This window comes from Hippopotamus amphibius, chromosome 2 (genome assembly GCF_030028045.1).
Source record: "Hippopotamus amphibius kiboko isolate mHipAmp2 chromosome 2, mHipAmp2.hap2, whole genome shotgun sequence".
NCBI classification, from domain to species: Eukaryota; Metazoa; Chordata; class Mammalia; order Artiodactyla; family Hippopotamidae; genus Hippopotamus; species Hippopotamus amphibius.
Genome location: NC_080187.1, coordinates 22396460 through 22415003, shown reverse-complemented (window position 1 = coordinate 22415003; position 18544 = coordinate 22396460). Strand labels below are relative to the sequence as shown.

At 33.8% G+C, this 18544-nt stretch overlaps 1 protein-coding gene across 15 annotated transcripts in view; it reads right to left on the bottom strand.

Annotated features, from left to right (window-relative positions):
- Positions 1-18544, bottom strand: part of PTBP3 (polypyrimidine tract binding protein 3) — a 98156-nt gene that overhangs the window by 16845 nt on the left and 62767 nt on the right. For all 15 annotated transcript variants that reach the window (XM_057720024.1, XM_057720025.1, XM_057720011.1 and 12 more), the window contains 2 exons: positions 13349-13459; positions 11702-11876 (listed from right to left, as the gene is read on the bottom strand). In XM_057720024.1, coding sequence (XP_057576007.1) covers positions 11702-11876; positions 13349-13459 — 286 coding nt within the window. The remainder of the gene's footprint in view (positions 1-11701; positions 11877-13348; positions 13460-18544) is intronic.

The window sequence follows — 18544 nt, the reverse complement described above, 5'->3', positions numbered from 1 at the left end:
AAAATATGATTAACGAGAACATCTATTAATATTTGAACAAAGAATCATTGGTAAAGCTTCCATAAATCTACATTCCTCAAATAAGCAGAAACAGAAACATTTTAGGAAAATAACCTGTTAGAAAATGGTTTACACAACTTTTAAGAAAAAGGTTTAAGACTTGAATAACTAAGAGTAGATATTTTACATTTGGAAAAAGTACCACCACAAAAGCAATTAAGGTAGTACAAATGAACAGATGACATTTTTACCTATGAAATCAGTTTATCAGTGTTATTTAGAATAGCAAAACCCTAAAGAACTAAGCTTAATGTCTAAGCTGGAGAATTATTATATAAATTATGATGAGTCACAAGACAAAATACAGAGCTATTTAAAATACCAAAAAGACTATGTACTATATAAAAAAAAAACACAATTATTATGTTTTTCAAAAATTTTGGTACACTCAGAGATAAACTATGGTCAACTAATCTATGACAAAGGAGGCCAGGATAAACAATGGAGAAAAGACAGCCTCTTCAACAAGTGGTGCTGAGAAAACTGGACAGCTACATGTAAAAGGATGAAATTAGAACACGCCCTAACACCATACGCAAAAATAAACTCAAAATGGATCAAAGACCTAAATGGAAGGCCAGACACTATAAAACTCCTAGAGGAAAACATAGGGAGAATACTCGTTGACATAAATCACAGCAAGATCTTTTTTGACCCACCTCCTAGAGTAATGGAAACAAAAACAAAAATAAGTAAGTGGGACCTAATGAAACTTAAAAGCTTTTGCACAGCAAAGGAAACTATAAACAAGACGAAAAAACCCTTAGAATGGGAGAAAATACTTGCCAACGAATCAACAAAGGATTAATCTCCAAAGTATATAAACAGTTCATGCAGCTCAATATCAAAAAACCCCAAACAACCCAATCAAAAAATGGGCAGAAAACCTAAATAGGCATTTCTCCAAAGAAAACATACAGGTGGCCAAGAGGCACATGAAAAGCTGCTCAATGTCATTAATTATTAGAGAAATCAACATCACTAATTATTAGAGAAATGCAAATCAAAACTACAATGAGGTATCATCTTGCACCAGTTAGAATGGGCAACATCAGAAAATCTACAAACAGTAAATGCTGGAGAGGGTGTGGAGAATGTAAATTGATACAGCCACTATGAGAACAGTATGGAGGTTCCTTGAAAAAATAAAAATAGAATTACCATATGACCCAGCAATCCCACTACTACTGGGCACATATCCAGAGAACACCATAATTCAAAAAGACACATGTACCCCAATGTTCACTGCAGCACTATTTACAATAGCTAGGCCATGGAAGCAACCTAAATATCCATCAACAGATGAATGGATAAAAAAGATGTGGTACATATATACAATGGAATATTACTCAGCCATAAAAAGAAACAAAATTGGAATATTTGTAGAGACATGGATGGACCTAGAGAGTGTCCTACAGAGTGAAGCAAGTCAGAAAGAGAAAAACAAATATCGTATATTAACACATATATGCAGAATACAGAAAAATGGTACAGATCCATGGGTTTGCAAGGCAGAAATAAAGACACAGATGTAGAGAACAAACATATGGACACCAGGTGGGGAAAGCGGCAGGGGGGCATTTGGGGTGGGATGAATTGGGAGATTAGGATTTCCATATATACATTACTAATAAGAAAAAAAATCAAATTGTACACTTTAAATATATGCAGTTTATTGTATGTCATTTATACCTCAATAAAAGTTCTTAAAAAAAAAAAAGAAAAATGTTGGTACAGTAGCAGACTACATTATATAGACCAACATTACGGCAGATATGCCCAATGGAAGAGTAAAAACACTGTAAAAATCTAACAGCTAACAAGATGATTAGGAATAACCAGGCCAAAAACCTAACTCTGTGAAACAGCTTGGTTTTATCAGCCTCATGTGTAATAGACAAGATGCAAATTCTAGGGTTAGTCCAAGGAAGGAAGTCAACAGGAGACCTCCATGGCATTAATCTAGAAGTATAAGCCTAAAATAACCCCTCCTATTACCTACTCCACCTACCTTCAGAAGAATGCAAGGAAAGTTGCCTTGGTGTCTAACAGAGAAGAGACAAAAAAGTTCCTGAAAAGTTCTAACCAAAAGCAAGCTCTCATGCAAATTTGCAGCCAAATTCTATGTTTGTTAGGAGTTCAAGGGAAAATTAATAAAATTATGGATTTAGATTGAAATGGTCCCAAACAAAGATCCTTTAATGTTACAGATAAGCAAATTCTTTATGGAGGAACATAGGATCTTGACACTAAGCCTCAAAGAACTCTCACGATTACTTCCCCAAATAAAATGAATAACTCAAAAAGAAAAAAAGAAAGTAGAAAAAATATTTAATTGCAGAAAAATAACTGCAAAGATTTCACACATTGGAATTATCAGATGAAGATTTTATTTTATTTATTTTTTGAAGATTTTAAATAGTATATTTGAAGAAATAAAAGCCATGCTGAGAAACATCCGTAGGACACTTAAAAAAAAAAGAAAAAAATCAAATATCAATAAAATTTCTAAAAGAAAAAGCACAATTATTGAAATCTAAAATTATCAGACAAATTTAAAAACAGATTAGACAAAGGTGAAGAGCCCATTAGTAAAATGAAATGCCCTACAGAATTATTCAGGATGCAGCTCAGAGAGATAAAGAAATAGAAAATATGAAAGAAAGTTTGATATACTCTGAATAGAGTAAGAGGGTATAACAGGTCTAATAAAAATTCCAGAAAGTAAGAAAAGAAGCAGCGTAAAGGAGAAATACATGAAAAGATCATTTCTAGAACCAGTAAAAGACAACAATCCACCAAATCAAGCTTTCTGACCTCCAGTTAGACAAAATAAATCCTTAAACAGACACATCATACTGAAACTACAGACATCAATGAAAAAAATATCTAAAGAATAGCCAGAGACAAAAGAGCAGTGGTTAGATTGACAGCTGACTTTCCAAGAGCAAAAATGAAAACCAGACTATAGTGTACTGATTTAATATACTGAAAGAAATATACCTATCAACCTAGAACTCTATACAAAGCAAAAAATAACCTTGAAAATTGACACCAAAACAAAGACATTTCTGGGTAATTGAAAACTTCAAATACTTTACCACTGACCTTTCCCCTAAGTGAATACTAAAGGATATCCTTCAGGCAGAAAGTAACCAACCCCAGAGGGCATATCTGAGTTGCAAGAAGAAATGAAAAGCTTGAAGAGTTCTATTTTGTTTAATCTAAATGAATATTGACTGTGTAAAATAATACTAACAAACTGAAATGTTAAAATCTTAAAAGTTTTAAACATAATAATATCTTGAGTTAGGAGGAGATAACAAAAGGTAAAAAGAGTTAAAGTGTCCTAAAGTTCTTGTATTATATAAGAAAAGATTATAGGTTTCAATTAACTCTATATTTTAGTAAAATAAGTATGAAAGTTAAAATTCCTATGAAAATACAAAACAGTGTCAAACTTTGAAAACAGTAGTGGGAAAAACCAAATAATAAATAAACATTAATTCAACAAAGATTTTTTGAGTGTCTATTTTGTGTCAGGCACAAACATGACCAAACTAAGTAGAGAAGAAAAAAAATAACTACCTTGGTGAAGCTTATTTCTGGTGATGAAAACAGAATTTAATAATAAACACAGTAAGTAAGTTAACTGCATAGGTAAGAAGGTGATAAATGCTATTTAAAAAGTAGAACAGGAAGAATCAGGACTACTGAGGGAAGGCTGGTCAGGATAGGTCAAAGAGGGCAGCATGAGCAAAATCTGAGGGTATCGGAGAGAAAAGCACTCCAGGAAGAGGGAATAACTAGTGGAAGAACCTGGAGGTGGGAACATACCTAACATGTTTTAGAGGGGTGCCAGTTTGGTGGGCAGAAAGAGCAAGTGAAGAACATCAAAGGAGATAAGGTCAAAAGAGTAAAATTGGAGTGGATGGTATAGAGCTTGTAATCCAATGTAAGGATGTGGGGCATTCACTCTGAAAGAAATGGGAACCTTTGGAGGGTTGTCAGCATTAGGCTGAAATGATATGATTTATTTCTCTCCTCTAATTTACATACAATAAACTGTACAAATATAAAAGGCAACCACTGATCTGCTGTCACTAAAGATTAGTTTGCATTTTATAGAATTATATATAAACAGAATCATATAGCAGGTGTTCTTTTTTATCTGGTTTCTTTCATTCATAATAATGTTTTGTCTGGCTTCTTTCATTCAGCATAATCTGGTTGTCCTTAACAATTTATTCCTTTTAATTGCTGAATACTATCTTATCTCATGGATAAACTACATTTTGTTTATCCATTCACATGTAATAGAGTATTTCCAGATTTTGGCCATTACAAATAAAATTGCTATGAACATTTGCATACAAGTATCTGTGTGGACACTACCTTTTTTACTTCTCTTGGGTAACTGACAAGGTCATATCATAGGTGCACATTTAACTTAAGTAACTGCCAAACTCTTTATCAAAAGAGTTTCCTAAATTTTACATTGCCAGCAACACAGTATGCTAGTAAAAGATGCTCCATATCCTTGGTACAAGAAGCTCTTTTAACTTTAGCTATTCTAATGGGTATGTAATAATTTCTTATAGTATAATTTCCATTTCCCTGATGACTAGAGATGTTGAGCATCTTTTCATGTGTTTACTGCCATTCATATACCATCTTTTGTAAAATATCTTCTCAAATCTTTTGCCCATTTTTAATGGTTTGTTTTCTTATTATTGAGCTATGAGTTCTTTATATAACTTGATATAACTAATTTGTCATATATATGTGTTGCAAATATTTTCTTCAAGTCTATAACGTGCCTTTTAGTTTTCTTGATGGTACTTTTCAAGCAGTGAAACTTTTAAATGTTCTGTACATACAATGCATAAATGATTTCCTTTTATAGTTTGTGCTTTTTGTGTTTTATCTAAGAAACCTTTGCATATCCCAAGGTTACAAAGATTTTCTCCTAGGTTTTTTTTTTTTCAAATGTAAGATTTATTTACTTATTTGTTTGTTTGTTTTGGCTGTGCTGTGCAGCATGGCATATGGGATCTTAGTTCCCTGACCAGGGATCAAATCTGCATCCCCCTGTACTGGAAGTGTGGAGTCTTATTTATTTTTTTCATATGGAATATCTTTCTTTTCTTTCTTTCTTTTTTTTTTTAATTTTATTTATTTATTATTTTTTTTGGGGGTACACCAAGTTCAATCAACTGTTTGTATACACATATCCCCATATTCCCTCCCTTCCTTGACTCCCCCCCGCCGAGTCCCCCCCACCCTCCCCGCCCCATCTTTCTTTTTTTTTTTAAAGACCTTTATTTTATTTATTATTTTTTTGGCTGCGCAGGGTCTTTGTTGCTGTGTGTGGGCTTTCTCTAGTAGCAGCGAGGGGGGCTACTCTTCTTGCAGTGCGTGGGCTTCTCATCGTGGTGGCTTCTCCTGTTGCAGAGCAAAGGCTCTAGGTGCACGGGCTTCAATAGTTGTGGCATGCGGGCTCTAGAGCACAGGCTCAGTAGTTGTGGTGCACGGGCTTAGTTGCTCCATGGCATGTGGGATCTTCCCAGACCAGGGCTTGAACCCGTGTCCCCTACATTGGCAGGCGAATTCTTAACCACTGTGCCACCCTGGAAGTCCGAAGCATGGAGTCTTAATCACTGGACAGCCAGGGAAGTCCCCTTTCCTACGTTTTATTCTAGGAGTTTTATAGGCTTAAGTTTTACATATAAGTCTAAGATCCGTTTCAAGTCAACTTGTCAGTATCGTGTGAGATACTGAGTAATGTTTTCTTTTTTCCAATATGGATATCCACCTGTCCAAAAACTACTTGTTGAAAGATTTTCCTTTCCCTACTGAATTTTTACATTGGCAATTTTACTCAAAAATCAACTTACTACCTACGTGTAGGTTGATTTCTAGACTCTAAACGCTGCTCCATTAATTTATATATCTATCCTTTCAACACTATCAAACTGGTTTGATTACTGCAGCTTTACATTAAGTCTTGCATTTATTTCCTTTCACTATTCTAGATACTTTTCTATTTCTATGTAAACTTTAGAAGTTTAGTGCATTTTACTAAAGAGAAAGAAATTAGAGTATTGAGAGAAAGAAACAAGAGTTTATCAAGGTTGCTGAATATGAAATCAAGAAACAACCACACTGCGTTTGTATATTAGCAACCGTTTAAAAGCCAAATAACAATGATGGCTAAAACTTAAAGGGCACTATTCTAAGCTCTTTACATACATTAGCACATTTAATATTCATCTCAACTCTTACCAGTTAAGTACTATTATGTTCATTTCACATATAAAGAGACAAAAGAACAGAGCAGTTAAGCAATTTGCCCAAAGTGAAACAGATCATAAAGACTGGTCTAGAATTAAAATCTAAAAGTATGGCTCCTAGGAATAATTCCAACAAAACATATGCAAACCTTTATGGGGAAAAGTCATCAAACTTTACTCAAAGACATTAAAGAATATACAAATGAATGGAGAAACGTACAAAGTTCAAAGACTGGAAGACTCTATTGAGAAGATGTCAATTATCTTCTAAGTGATTTATAAGGTCAATATAATTCAATCAAAACCCTAATAGTGCTCTTTTTTTTCCCCTTTGAGGACCTGAAAAGCTTATCCTAAAATTCCTAAGTGTAAATGGTCAAGAATTGTCAAGATACTCTTGAAGAATAAGTAGAGATTTATTTAACTCTATCAGATATGGAGACTTGTGGCAATGACAAAAAGAAAGACAAATAAATAGACCCATGGAACAATGCTCAGAAAACTACTATGCACATGTTAACCTCAAGTTAATGGCATGTGTTAGCAATTCTGAAACGACTTTTTGTGTATTATAGGACTGAACAAACAAGCAAATATGTTGAGGCTAATGGAAACTAGATTTCTCATTCCTGAAGAAGGGAATCACCAATATGAAGAAAAGGGTGCTGAATTGGAACTGGAGGTATCAGTTAAAACTTGTGGTTTTTTAAAACACACATATGCACACACAGAGACATATATTTATGAAGTACACATATACACATATTCTAGTCACGTCCATTTAAAGTTTCCAGAAGCAGTAACACCCTATTAGCAATGAGTACATATAATGCCTTGAAACTGATTTCCAAATACTATTTCCCACTAAAAGGAACCAGGGCTCATTGGAGAAATGGCTGACCGCAGTGCTAAAGCAGGGAAAGTTAAGATCTGAAATGTCTTCTGCCAGAAAGTAAGGAAGTACTTAAACAATGAGGTCATGAGACTCCCCCAATGGTGCAGTGGTTAAGAATCCGCCTGCCAATGCAGGGGATATGGGTTCCAGCCCTGGTCGGGGAAGATCCCACATGCCTCGGGGCAACTAAGCCTGTGCACCACAACTACCGAGCCCACATGCTGCAACTACTAAAGCCTGTACACCTAGAGCCCATGTTCCGCAACAAGAGAAGCCACTGCAATAAGAAGGCTGCGAGCACCGCAACGAAGACTAGCCCCCGCTCGCCTCAACTAGAGAAAGCCCTTGCACAGCAACGAAGACCCAACACAGCCAAAAATATAAACAAATTAATTTTGAAAAAATGATGAGGACATGTCAAAAGGCCACAGAAGCTTTTGTGAAAGGGCTTCCACTGGCCAAATCTGTGATAGTTTAAACATAAAATGAAAAATGATAGAATGAAATTATTACCCACAGAATAAAATAAGAATCTACAAGTCCATATTAACATGAAAAAATAAATACAATGACCAGTAAATAAGCCAGAGAGCTAATGCACAGTATAATGAATACAGACAATAATATTATACTAAAAGTGTGTAATGTGATATCACTGTATCAGCAATCATATTACAATATATAAATACATCAAAGTAGCACATTATAAACCTTAAATTCACATGAATTTATATAGTAAAAATGAATGAACGAATGAGTGAATGGTGTGGTGGCAAGAAAATAGCTCTTTAGAAGAAAATCCCAGCTAATATATTAGAAAGAATGATGGAATTGGCAAATCATCAATATAGCAATAGCCAGCATGGTAACAACCTACTTAAGCAATGGATGTTAAAACTAAAGGGTGAAAAGTCATAAGAAACAGGCTATTTATATAGTCTCAACATATCCTCCTACAAAGTTATGTTGTTAATTATAAAGAGAAAAATAGAAGAAACTTGGCAGAAACCACCTTAAGTGATCAAAATTAATATCACGAGGAATAGGATAAACTGGCATCATGTGTCTCCTGATATAATGAAATGAGAAAGACACAACGTTATTTCAGCCAAAAAAAGGCATTCTATTAAATAACCAACCCTGAAGTCTTCAAAAATTTAAAGGTCATAAAAGGCAAAGAATGAGGAAATGTTCCAAATTAAAGGACTCCAAGAGACATGACAAATAAGGTAATCTGATACTGGCTTGGATCCTTATTAGAAAAAAATTTTCTTATAAAGAACATTATTTTCACAACTGGCAAAAATTTTAAAAGGTCTATGGATTAGATAATAGTATTGTGTGAATCTTAATTTCCTGATTTTGATAACAGTATTTAGGTAAGGATGTCCTTGTAGAAAATACACAGTATTTATTTAGAAGGGAAATCATGCCTGCAACTTATTCTCCAATGGCTCAGAGGAAGAAAAAAAAACAACACACACACACACACACACGCATACACATTCTCATACTCACACACACATAATAAACAGAGAGATGATAAAGTAAATGTGGCATGATGTTAATAATTGGGGAATCTGAAGAATATAAGGGAATTCTTTGAACTATTCTTACAACTTAAAGTATTTCAATAAAAAGTTACTAAAATATTATAAACTTTAGAATGTAAGTATTTATCTTTATAATGTCAGTGTAATAAAAGATTTCCTAAACATGACACAAAAACACAAACATAAAGGAAATGGAAGATAAACTAGACTACATAAAAATACCATGAAGAGAATGAACAATAAGCCAAAACTGAGAGAAACTATTTGCAGCACATAAAATCAACAAAGGACTAGTCTGTAGGATATATAAAGAATTCCTACAAATAAACAAGAAAACATAAGAACCAAACACAACAATAGGCAAATGAACCAACAGAAAATCCACAAAGGAAAATGGCCAATAAACAAAAATAAGTTCAACCTCATTGGTAATCAAGAAAACTTCACCACAGCACTGTTCATAATAGCCTCAAACTAAACTAACCCAAATGTCATAATAGCCTCAAACTAAACTAACCCAAATCGACAGCAGAACAGATAAACTCTGATATAGTCATACAATGGGAATCTATACACTTGACAGTACTGAGAATGAATAAGCAAGAGCCACACATGTGAACATGGATGAATCACAAAAGAAAACTAACAGCATGATTCCATTTAGATAAAGTACTAAATATAGGAGAAAAAAAAATTTAAAATTAGCACTTAGGACTGCATAATGAGTAGTAAAAAAAAAACAAAACCAAACCACAGGGGGAAAGCAGAAAAGCAAAAATGTGACTATCATCAAAAATTTGAGACTACAGTTATCTTGGAGCAGGGAGAATGGGAACACAGTAAATGAGAGGGGTACAAATAGTGCTTCTTCAGTATGTGTAAACATTTTATTTCTTAATCTGGGTAGTAATTACGTGGGTGTTTAAAACTGTATTCACATGTTTTACAAGCTTTTCTATAGGTATAACACATAGCTCTAGAAAGAGGGACAGAATGCTCACAACTTAGCCCTAAGAACTTTAATGTAAAGGGTAATTTTTAAAAGAAAGAAAGAAGGAAGGAACAGCCAGTGAGGTAAGGAAAAAAGTCATGGAAGTGTGCTGTTTTTGAAGCCAAGAGGAAAAAAAGGGGGAAACAGTGAACTGTGTCAAATATTTATGAAAGGCAGAGTAAACTTTCACACAACACATACAAAAGTATTCTCTGTCTGATGAATTACTTATCTTAGAATGTAGACACTACTTTGCAATGACAAAGGATTTATTAATACAATAAAAAAGGATGTTAACATTCTGATATTTTATACTTAGAAACCAAAATTCTTAACTGTATTTTTAAAGTGTTCTCCTCCCACAATGCAGAGCATCAATTACACCAACAGTGTGTATTCAGTTACTGGAATACGTGCAGTTCTGCATTTGAGAGCCAAGTTTTGCCAAACTTGAATGATAGCCCCAATTTCTATCATTTGTTATTAAAATGGTAATTACAAAGACCTTTGGGCTCTGCCAAACTGTACACGTGAGTAGGGACTGATAACACATACAGTTGTCCCTCCCTATCCACACGGGATTGGTTCCAGGACAATCTCCAGCCCCCACCCTGTAGACACCAAAATCCAAGGATGCACAAGTCCCTTATATAAAAGGGCATAGTATTTGCATATAATCTCTACACAACCTCCTGTATACTTTAAATCATCTCTAGGTTGCTTACAATACCTAATATGTTGTAAATACTATGTAAATAGTTGTAAATACAATGTAATGCTATGCAAATAGTTGCTGGTACAAGGCAAATTCAAGTTTTGCTTTTTGGAACTTTTGGAACGCAATTTTTTCCCCCAAATATTTTTTATATGAGGTTGGTTGAATCCACAGATGCCAAATCTGTAGATATGGAAGGCCAACTGTATAAAACACAAAAATTTGGTCAGATTAAAACAGAAACTTTAACAATTTAAGAACATAAACTGAACAACCCACTTGACTTTTTCTATTATAAATAGCAAAAAGCTTTTACTTTAAATTTATGAACTATTTTCTAGAAAATTTTGGACAACCATTTGGCTAAGGATTTTTTCTCACCTGTAAAATGAAGATAAACTAAATACCACTTAAAGTCTCAATTAATATTTTATGGTGTCATTTAGGAAAGAAAAATCAATCGCAAAGGGTAATGAAACTTAATACTTTACCTAAATAATAAACCACACTGAGAGTTGCAAAACCAAAAAGTACATTAAACTAATGATATATCCAACTAGGCTCTCCACTACTTTTCCCTTCTACATAAAGGTTTATTTTAAAAGTTTAAATTATTGAGAACTAATTTTAAGTAAAAGAAGGAAAGCTCTTCAAAGCACATTTGCATGAGTAATGCAGAAGACTGTATTTTTATTAGTGCAAAATGCAACTTCACACAAACTTAGGGTAAAGAGGAAAAGTTCTGATATTTAAAAAACAAAAACAAAAAAAAATGTAAATCCTCTTCTTTGAATAAAGGAAGAACATACCACTAATTTAGGCTATTTAAAAAAGGAAAAGTATTTCTCTCAAGAGCAATTACATCAATATTTTGCTGGCTATGAATCAATTTATTTAAACCAGTGGTAATATATGACTATTAATTTCAAGCAAATGGTTGTATGGTTTCTAAAGAATGAGTAATATTTACATTAGAAAATAAATTCAATTTCAGGTATCCACTTGTTTTTGCCAACTAACAGAATCTAGTAATAGTAAGATTCAATTAATGAACACATTTTTATTCCATGATTCTCGCTTTCCTTTAGAAATCCTGAGAGAATCCAAGGAGAAATCAGCTCACATACATGGATTAATAAATGAAACTTTTAACTTCAGAAAACTTGTTCTGTGACCCAAAGTAGAACTACTCACCAAAAGCGGCAGCCATAGGGGGTTCAAGGGATGGCTGGCCATCACCAGTAGGAAGGTCTAAGCGAGTGAAGTCTCTGCTTTTGTCATTATTATATTTCACATTAAGGCTGGTGAGCTTGGAGAAGTCAATACGCAGAGTGCAGCATGCATTATAGATATTCTGGCCATCCAGAGCCTAAAGCATGTAAGAAAGGGACTGATGTTTTGCAAGACAACAACAATATATCAAGCAGCCTCTACTTTGACATGGTGTGGCAATCAGGCATAAAGCAGAGAGGACTAAACTAAAAGCCAAAGACCTGTGTTTACTTTTACCTCTGTCACTATGTGAGCCTAAGAGAGAAAATGAAAATCTCTATTTCTGTGTTTTTTCATCTGTAAAGTAAGGATAATAATCCCATCTTGGCTATGATAAGATCAACTGGAAGAGGAAAAATGCATAAGCTTGGAAAACTATTATACGTTATTGTGCATTGTACTAATTATTATGATTATTTTTAAAATGTTTAAAGATATTTAAATTTTGCATTTCATCTTAATTCATTTTAGTGTAGTTTACATAGGTTAAGATGAAATAAAGCCTTTGTAAATGGTAACTGTCAGAACCACAATATGTGAAATATTACCTACCACTTCTTTTTCTTGTAAATGTATTTTCTTTGAGTAATAAATTTGAGGGAAGTTTTGAGTCAGATCAGATACAAGATCAAAAATCAGCAACCCCTCCTTTCACAATAATAAAGATTTACCAAAGGGATATTTATAGCCACTTAACAATTTCCACAAACATTTGAATTTATAAAAATAGATACCAGAAACCTAAACATAAAAATATCAGTAAGACAAAAAATATACAAATATACAAAAAACCCTGACTTATCATAATAGTTACTGATGAGTATGCCACCATACAGGCATAAAATAATATATGCAGGTAGAGGGTAAGCAAATATAAATGTTATTCCTAATCAAGAGCTAGACACTGTGTGATACAAAAAAAAAGTACTATAAACCTTAGTCCCTATCTTTGGGAAAAAAATTAGAAATAATTCAGATACTGATACAAGACAGAATTAGAGTTAGGGACAGATCTCAATAGGAGATGGGTCAAAAACAACCTAACTGAATGTGAAGTTTTATATTTTGTCAAAAGTCAAGCATTCATGTCCTAAAAAGAAGATAATATGAATTGAAAGCAGCAATATTTACTAAGATTTAATGTCTTTATCATTTTAGACCTCAATGAATATGGTTGCAAAAATGTTGAAATCAATCAATCTTTAGCTTACTTAATAGAAGTAAATGAAGGCACTAGGCAAAGATAATCCCACTTTATTAGTCAGATTATATCAGGAGTACTGTGCTCAATTCTAGACTTCAAACATGGCAAATCAAAATGAGTCCCAGAAATCTGAGAAATGATAGGTGATTTGAAACCACTTCATATGAAGAAAGAAGTAATTTTTAGACTATAAAAAGAGCATATGGAACACTTAAGAATGGTAAATTTTAGTATGTACATTTTATTACAATTTTCAAAAAGAACACATGGTAAACTACGGCAAAGGAGAAGACATGATGGCTTTCTTTGGTATCACTGAAGTGACTCATTAACAACTGAAAAAATGAAAAAAAGATCATAATTACCATTTTGGCATAATGTGCATTCAATGGGTCAGCATACTGAAGCAAGGCTTGAAACTGATTATTCTTTGTAAAGGTGATAATCTTTAAGACTGTGCCAAATTTAGAAAATATCTGGAAAAAAGTTCACATTAGGTTAAATTTAAGGGAAAAATTTAGCTAACATATCTTTATAAATACAGCTTGATTCATGAATCCCAGTTTCAAATGAAAATAATTTCCTCTATTAAAACTATTGGTACCAAAATTACTTAAATCAAGCCTAAGATTGTTCATGTTCCAATACTCATGGGTGGCTTAAAACAGTGCCTGACACACAATAGGCACTAAATATTTAACCTATTTTATAGTATGTTATAAATGGCACACTGGGCTTCCCTGGTGGCACAGTGGTTAAGAATCTGCCTGCCAATGCAGGGGACACAGGTTCGAGCCCTGGTCTGGGAAGATCCCGCATGCCGCAGAGCAACCAAGCCCGTGTGCCACAACTACTGAGCCTGTGCTCTAGAGCCCACAAGCCATAACTACTGAGCCCACGTGCTGCAACTACTGAAGCCTGTGCACCTAGAGCCAGTGCTCCACAACAAAAGAAGCCACCGCAATAAGAAGCCTGTGCACTGAAATGAAGAGTCGCCCCCTCTCTGCAACTACAGAAAGCCCGCACGCAGCAACAAAGACCCAATGTAGACAATAAATAAAAAATATAAATAAATATAAATAAATAAAATAAATAAATAAATGGCACAGTACTGAAACAGGAGGTTACAAAAGGAATCAATTAATGCTGCGAGATAATGGTGTTACAAAACATATACCTGGAAGTGGAAGAGTAATACAGATCAACTGTTTCAGCCAGCATCTACTTCTTGAAATTTTTATAGACAGGAAAACTACAAAATATTCAACAAAATGAACAACAAAATGTTCAATGCTCTGTTAATTCATCAAATATTCATAGAGCACTGTTCTAAGCTCTGGAAAGTCAGCAGTGAACAAAACAGAAATAAGAGTCTCAATGTTGACTCATCAATTTTAAACAACAGTACCACACTCATGCAAGATGTAATAGGGGAAACTAAAAAAGAAAGATCATCTTAAAAAAATAAATAACTATCCTAGAGCATAGGCAACAAAAGAAAAAATAGATAAATTCAACTACAACAAAATTAAAACTTATGTTCATCAAAAGACTATCAAGAGTTGAAAAGGCAAACCACAACAAGCAGGAAACAGTTACAACTTAGTAGATATAAGTCCAACTATATAAAAAATCACTTTAAATGTGAATGTTCTAAATATGCTAACTAAAATACGTACTTGTCAGAGTGGGCTTTTTAAAAAGCACACACAAGACCCAAGTAGGTTATTCATGAGAAACCCACTTAAAATGTAAAGACTCAAGCTAAAGAGACAGAAGATACACCATGCTAACACTAATTTTTAAAAAAAGCTGGCACACACACAAAAAAAGCTGACACAGCTATATTAATTTTAGACAAAGCTAAATTATGAAGAAAAATTATCAGGGATAAAGAGGGATGCTATATAATAATAATGGGGGTCATTTATCCAAGAAGAAATAACAACCCTTAATATGTATGTGCTTAATAAAAAAGATTCAAAATACTTAAGAAAAAAAGGTGCTAGACTACAAAAAAACTACTATAGTTGGAGACTTTCATAACCCTCTATCACTAATTGACAAAAATCAGGAAATCAGTAGCATCATCAGTCAACTAGATCTAACTGACATTTATAGAATAGTGCATCAGATAACAGAATACACATTCTTAATTTTGCATGAAACACTGACCAAGACTGACACATTCTGAGCCATAAAACATACTTTAATAAATTTAAAATAATAAAAATCATACAATGTATATTCTCAAACATTTATAGATTTAAACTAGGAATCAATAACAGAAAAAAATACCTGGAAAATGCTAAAAAAAAAAAAAAAAGAAAAGAAAAGAAAGTAACGAGTCTCTGATCTTATAAGGAAAGATGGACAATACACAAATAATCAAATAACAATGGTCATAAAAAAAGTGTTTTGTTTTAAAAATAAAAGGGAAAAGGATGAGAGTGAGCTGGAATGCAACGTGGGAAGGTGCAAGAGTGCTCAAGGAAGGCCTTTCTTAAAGAGTCTTTGGAGAAGCAGAATAAACAGAGTGGGGGGGGAAGGTTTCTTGACAGACCCCTCGTTACCAATTCTCTTACAACACTTGTTCTACTTTCCCACCACAAAAGTTCATGGCCAGGGTTACTACAATGCATTTTGCCTTCCTCTTACATCCCATTTTAAATCTGGATTTTAATGAGCCAGAAACTTGTCCTTCTCCTTCTAAGAATAAAAACATAAGTAATCCCTACGCTGGTAAGAATTTGCTGTTATCAAATACTATATACATGTGTCCTTAATAAGCAAATGGTCTAGCTTTTTAATTACCAGAAAGAACGATCAAGAGTAACTATCCTAGGGCTTCCCTGGTGGTACAATAGTTAAGAATCTGCCTGCCAATTCAGGGGACACAGGTTCGATCCCTGGTTCAGGAATATTCCTGAGCAACTAAGACCGTGTGCCACAACTATTGAGCCTGCGCACTAGAGCCAGCAAGTCACAACTACTGAGCCCACATGCCACATTAAAGCCCACACAAAGCAAGGAAGAGTAGCCCCCACTTGCCACAACTAGAGAAAGCCCACATGCATCAACAAAGACCGAACACAGCCAAAAATAAAATAAATTTATTTTAAAAAAAGATCATCTTAAAAAAAATAAATAACTATCCTAGAGTACAGGCAACAAAAGAAAAAATAAATTCAACTACAACAAAATTAAAACTTATGTTCATCAAAAGACTATCAAGAGTTGAAAAGGCAAACCACAAAATGGGAGACAATATTTGCAAATCATTTATCTGATAAGAGGTTAATATACAGAAATATAAAGAGAACTCCCACAACTCAACAACAACAAAAAGCAATTTTAAAAACAGGCAAAGGATCTGAATAGACCTTTCTCCAAAGAAGATAATCAACAGCAATAAACACATGAAAAGATGCTCAATGGGAATTTCCTGGCAGTCCAGTGGTTAGGACTGCTGAGGGCCCAGTTCAGTCCCTGGTCAGATAATTAAGATCCTGTAAGCCACGCAGTGCGGGGAAAAAAGAAAGAAAGAAAAGATGCTCAACATCACTAATCTTTAGGGAAATGCAAATAAAAAATTACAATGAAATATCACTTCACGCCCATTAGGCCAGCTACTATTAAAAAAAAAAGTCCAAAACAAACAAAAAAGCAGAAAAGATTAAGTGTTGGGGAAGATGTGGAGGAAGTGGAACTCTTGTGTACTGTTGGTGGAAATGTAAAATGGTACAGTGCCTATGGTAAATAGTAGTACAGAGATTCTTAAAAAATAATTAAAAATAAAATTACCAAATGATCCAACAATTCCATTTCTTGGTATATATCCCAAAGAATTGAAAGCAGAGACTCAAAGAGATATCTAATACCTATGTTCATGGCAGCATTATTTGCAACATCCAAAAGGTGGAAGTAACTCAAGTGTCCATCCACAGATGAATGAGTAAACAAAATGTGGTGTATACATACAATGGAATATTATTCAGCCTTAAAAAAGAAGGGAATTCTGACACATGCTACAACATGGATGAACCCTGAAGACATTATGTTAAGGGAAATAAACCAATCTCAAAACAACAAATGATATGTGATCCCGCTCACATGAGGAACCTAGAGTAGGCAAATTCACAGACAGGAAGCAGAATGATGGTTGCCAGGGGCTGAGAGGAGGGAGGAATGGGGAGTTACTGTTGAATGGGTACAGGAGTTTCAATGGGAAGATGAAAACACTTCTGGTGATATATGCTGTTTGGTGATGGTTGCAAAAAAAAAATATGAATGTACCTAATGCCAGTGAACTGTACAATTTTAAAAAGTTAAAATGATAAAATTTATGTATATTTTACCACCCTCCAAAATAAAATAAAGTTTTACTATCCTAAAGTCCAAATATTCATTTTTGGCAAGATATTCTTTAACATATTATTAGCTTAGAGTCAAACACTTCTTATAAGAGAAAAGATCAACAAGATTTGTGGAACCAATTTGTCTTGGAAGGGATCACCAGACAACACCATTCCTTAAAGTCAGATAGTCTGAAGGCTCTTCAGTGAAATTTAAAACTTTAAGAAAGATGTAGTTAATTCCATTATGGTCATATTTCAGGGTTTAGAACTTTGAGACCTTAACCCCTCATAAAACTGTATTTTGAAAAGCACTAGGAAATTTTTTGTTTCATTCTTTTAATGAAAAATTGGTCTTGTAACAGGTATTTCCTCATTACACCCTCATGTCCTAGATAATATTCTTAAAGTTTATAAAAGGATAACAAATTTACTTTCTTCTCAGCTGTCAAAGAATATGGATTTTTTGTTGTATCTTTCTTCAAGATATTGGTATAAGCATTCTTGGGAAAAGTTTTTATGTTTTCTTAATTTCCATCTTTGGTGATACTGTGGTGTTGCATGCATAACACACATCAACCTATATACTGTAAGTGTACCAACTGAGGTTTTTTTTTTTCACCTGATAAAGGAGTAGTAAGAGACATTAAAAATGTGTGTGTAAAAAAAAACATATCTATCTATATATATATATAAAGGAGATATAATAACTGCCTAACCTCCCTCCTTCATACTGCAGACACAGGTAGTGTTCTAAAGTTCAAGTCAGATTATATTTTTCCCTGCTTAAAATTCCTATCTGCCCATTATCTACACAGTAAAACCCAACCTCTTTGGTATAACACACACAATCTCTCCCTGGTGTACCTCCCCAACCTCATTTCCTGACACTTCTTATACCACACTATTTACATCAACAATAGGGAACTGTCTGTAGCAGTTCTCCAGATATACCAAGTAGTTTCAGATTTCTATGCCTATACATATGGCTTTTCCCTTTGGCTGTAACTTTTTACCTAATACCTAGTAAATTTTCATTTACCTTCTTCAAAACTCAGCTCAGAGAATAACATCACCAGAAAATTCTTAGCCTCACCCAAATCTCAACAGAGTTTATTCTCTTTACTAAATATTAGTATCCCGTTCTTGGCATCATACAAATATTTATCTTGCTGTTTTACTCAAATTGTACTATACATTTACTTA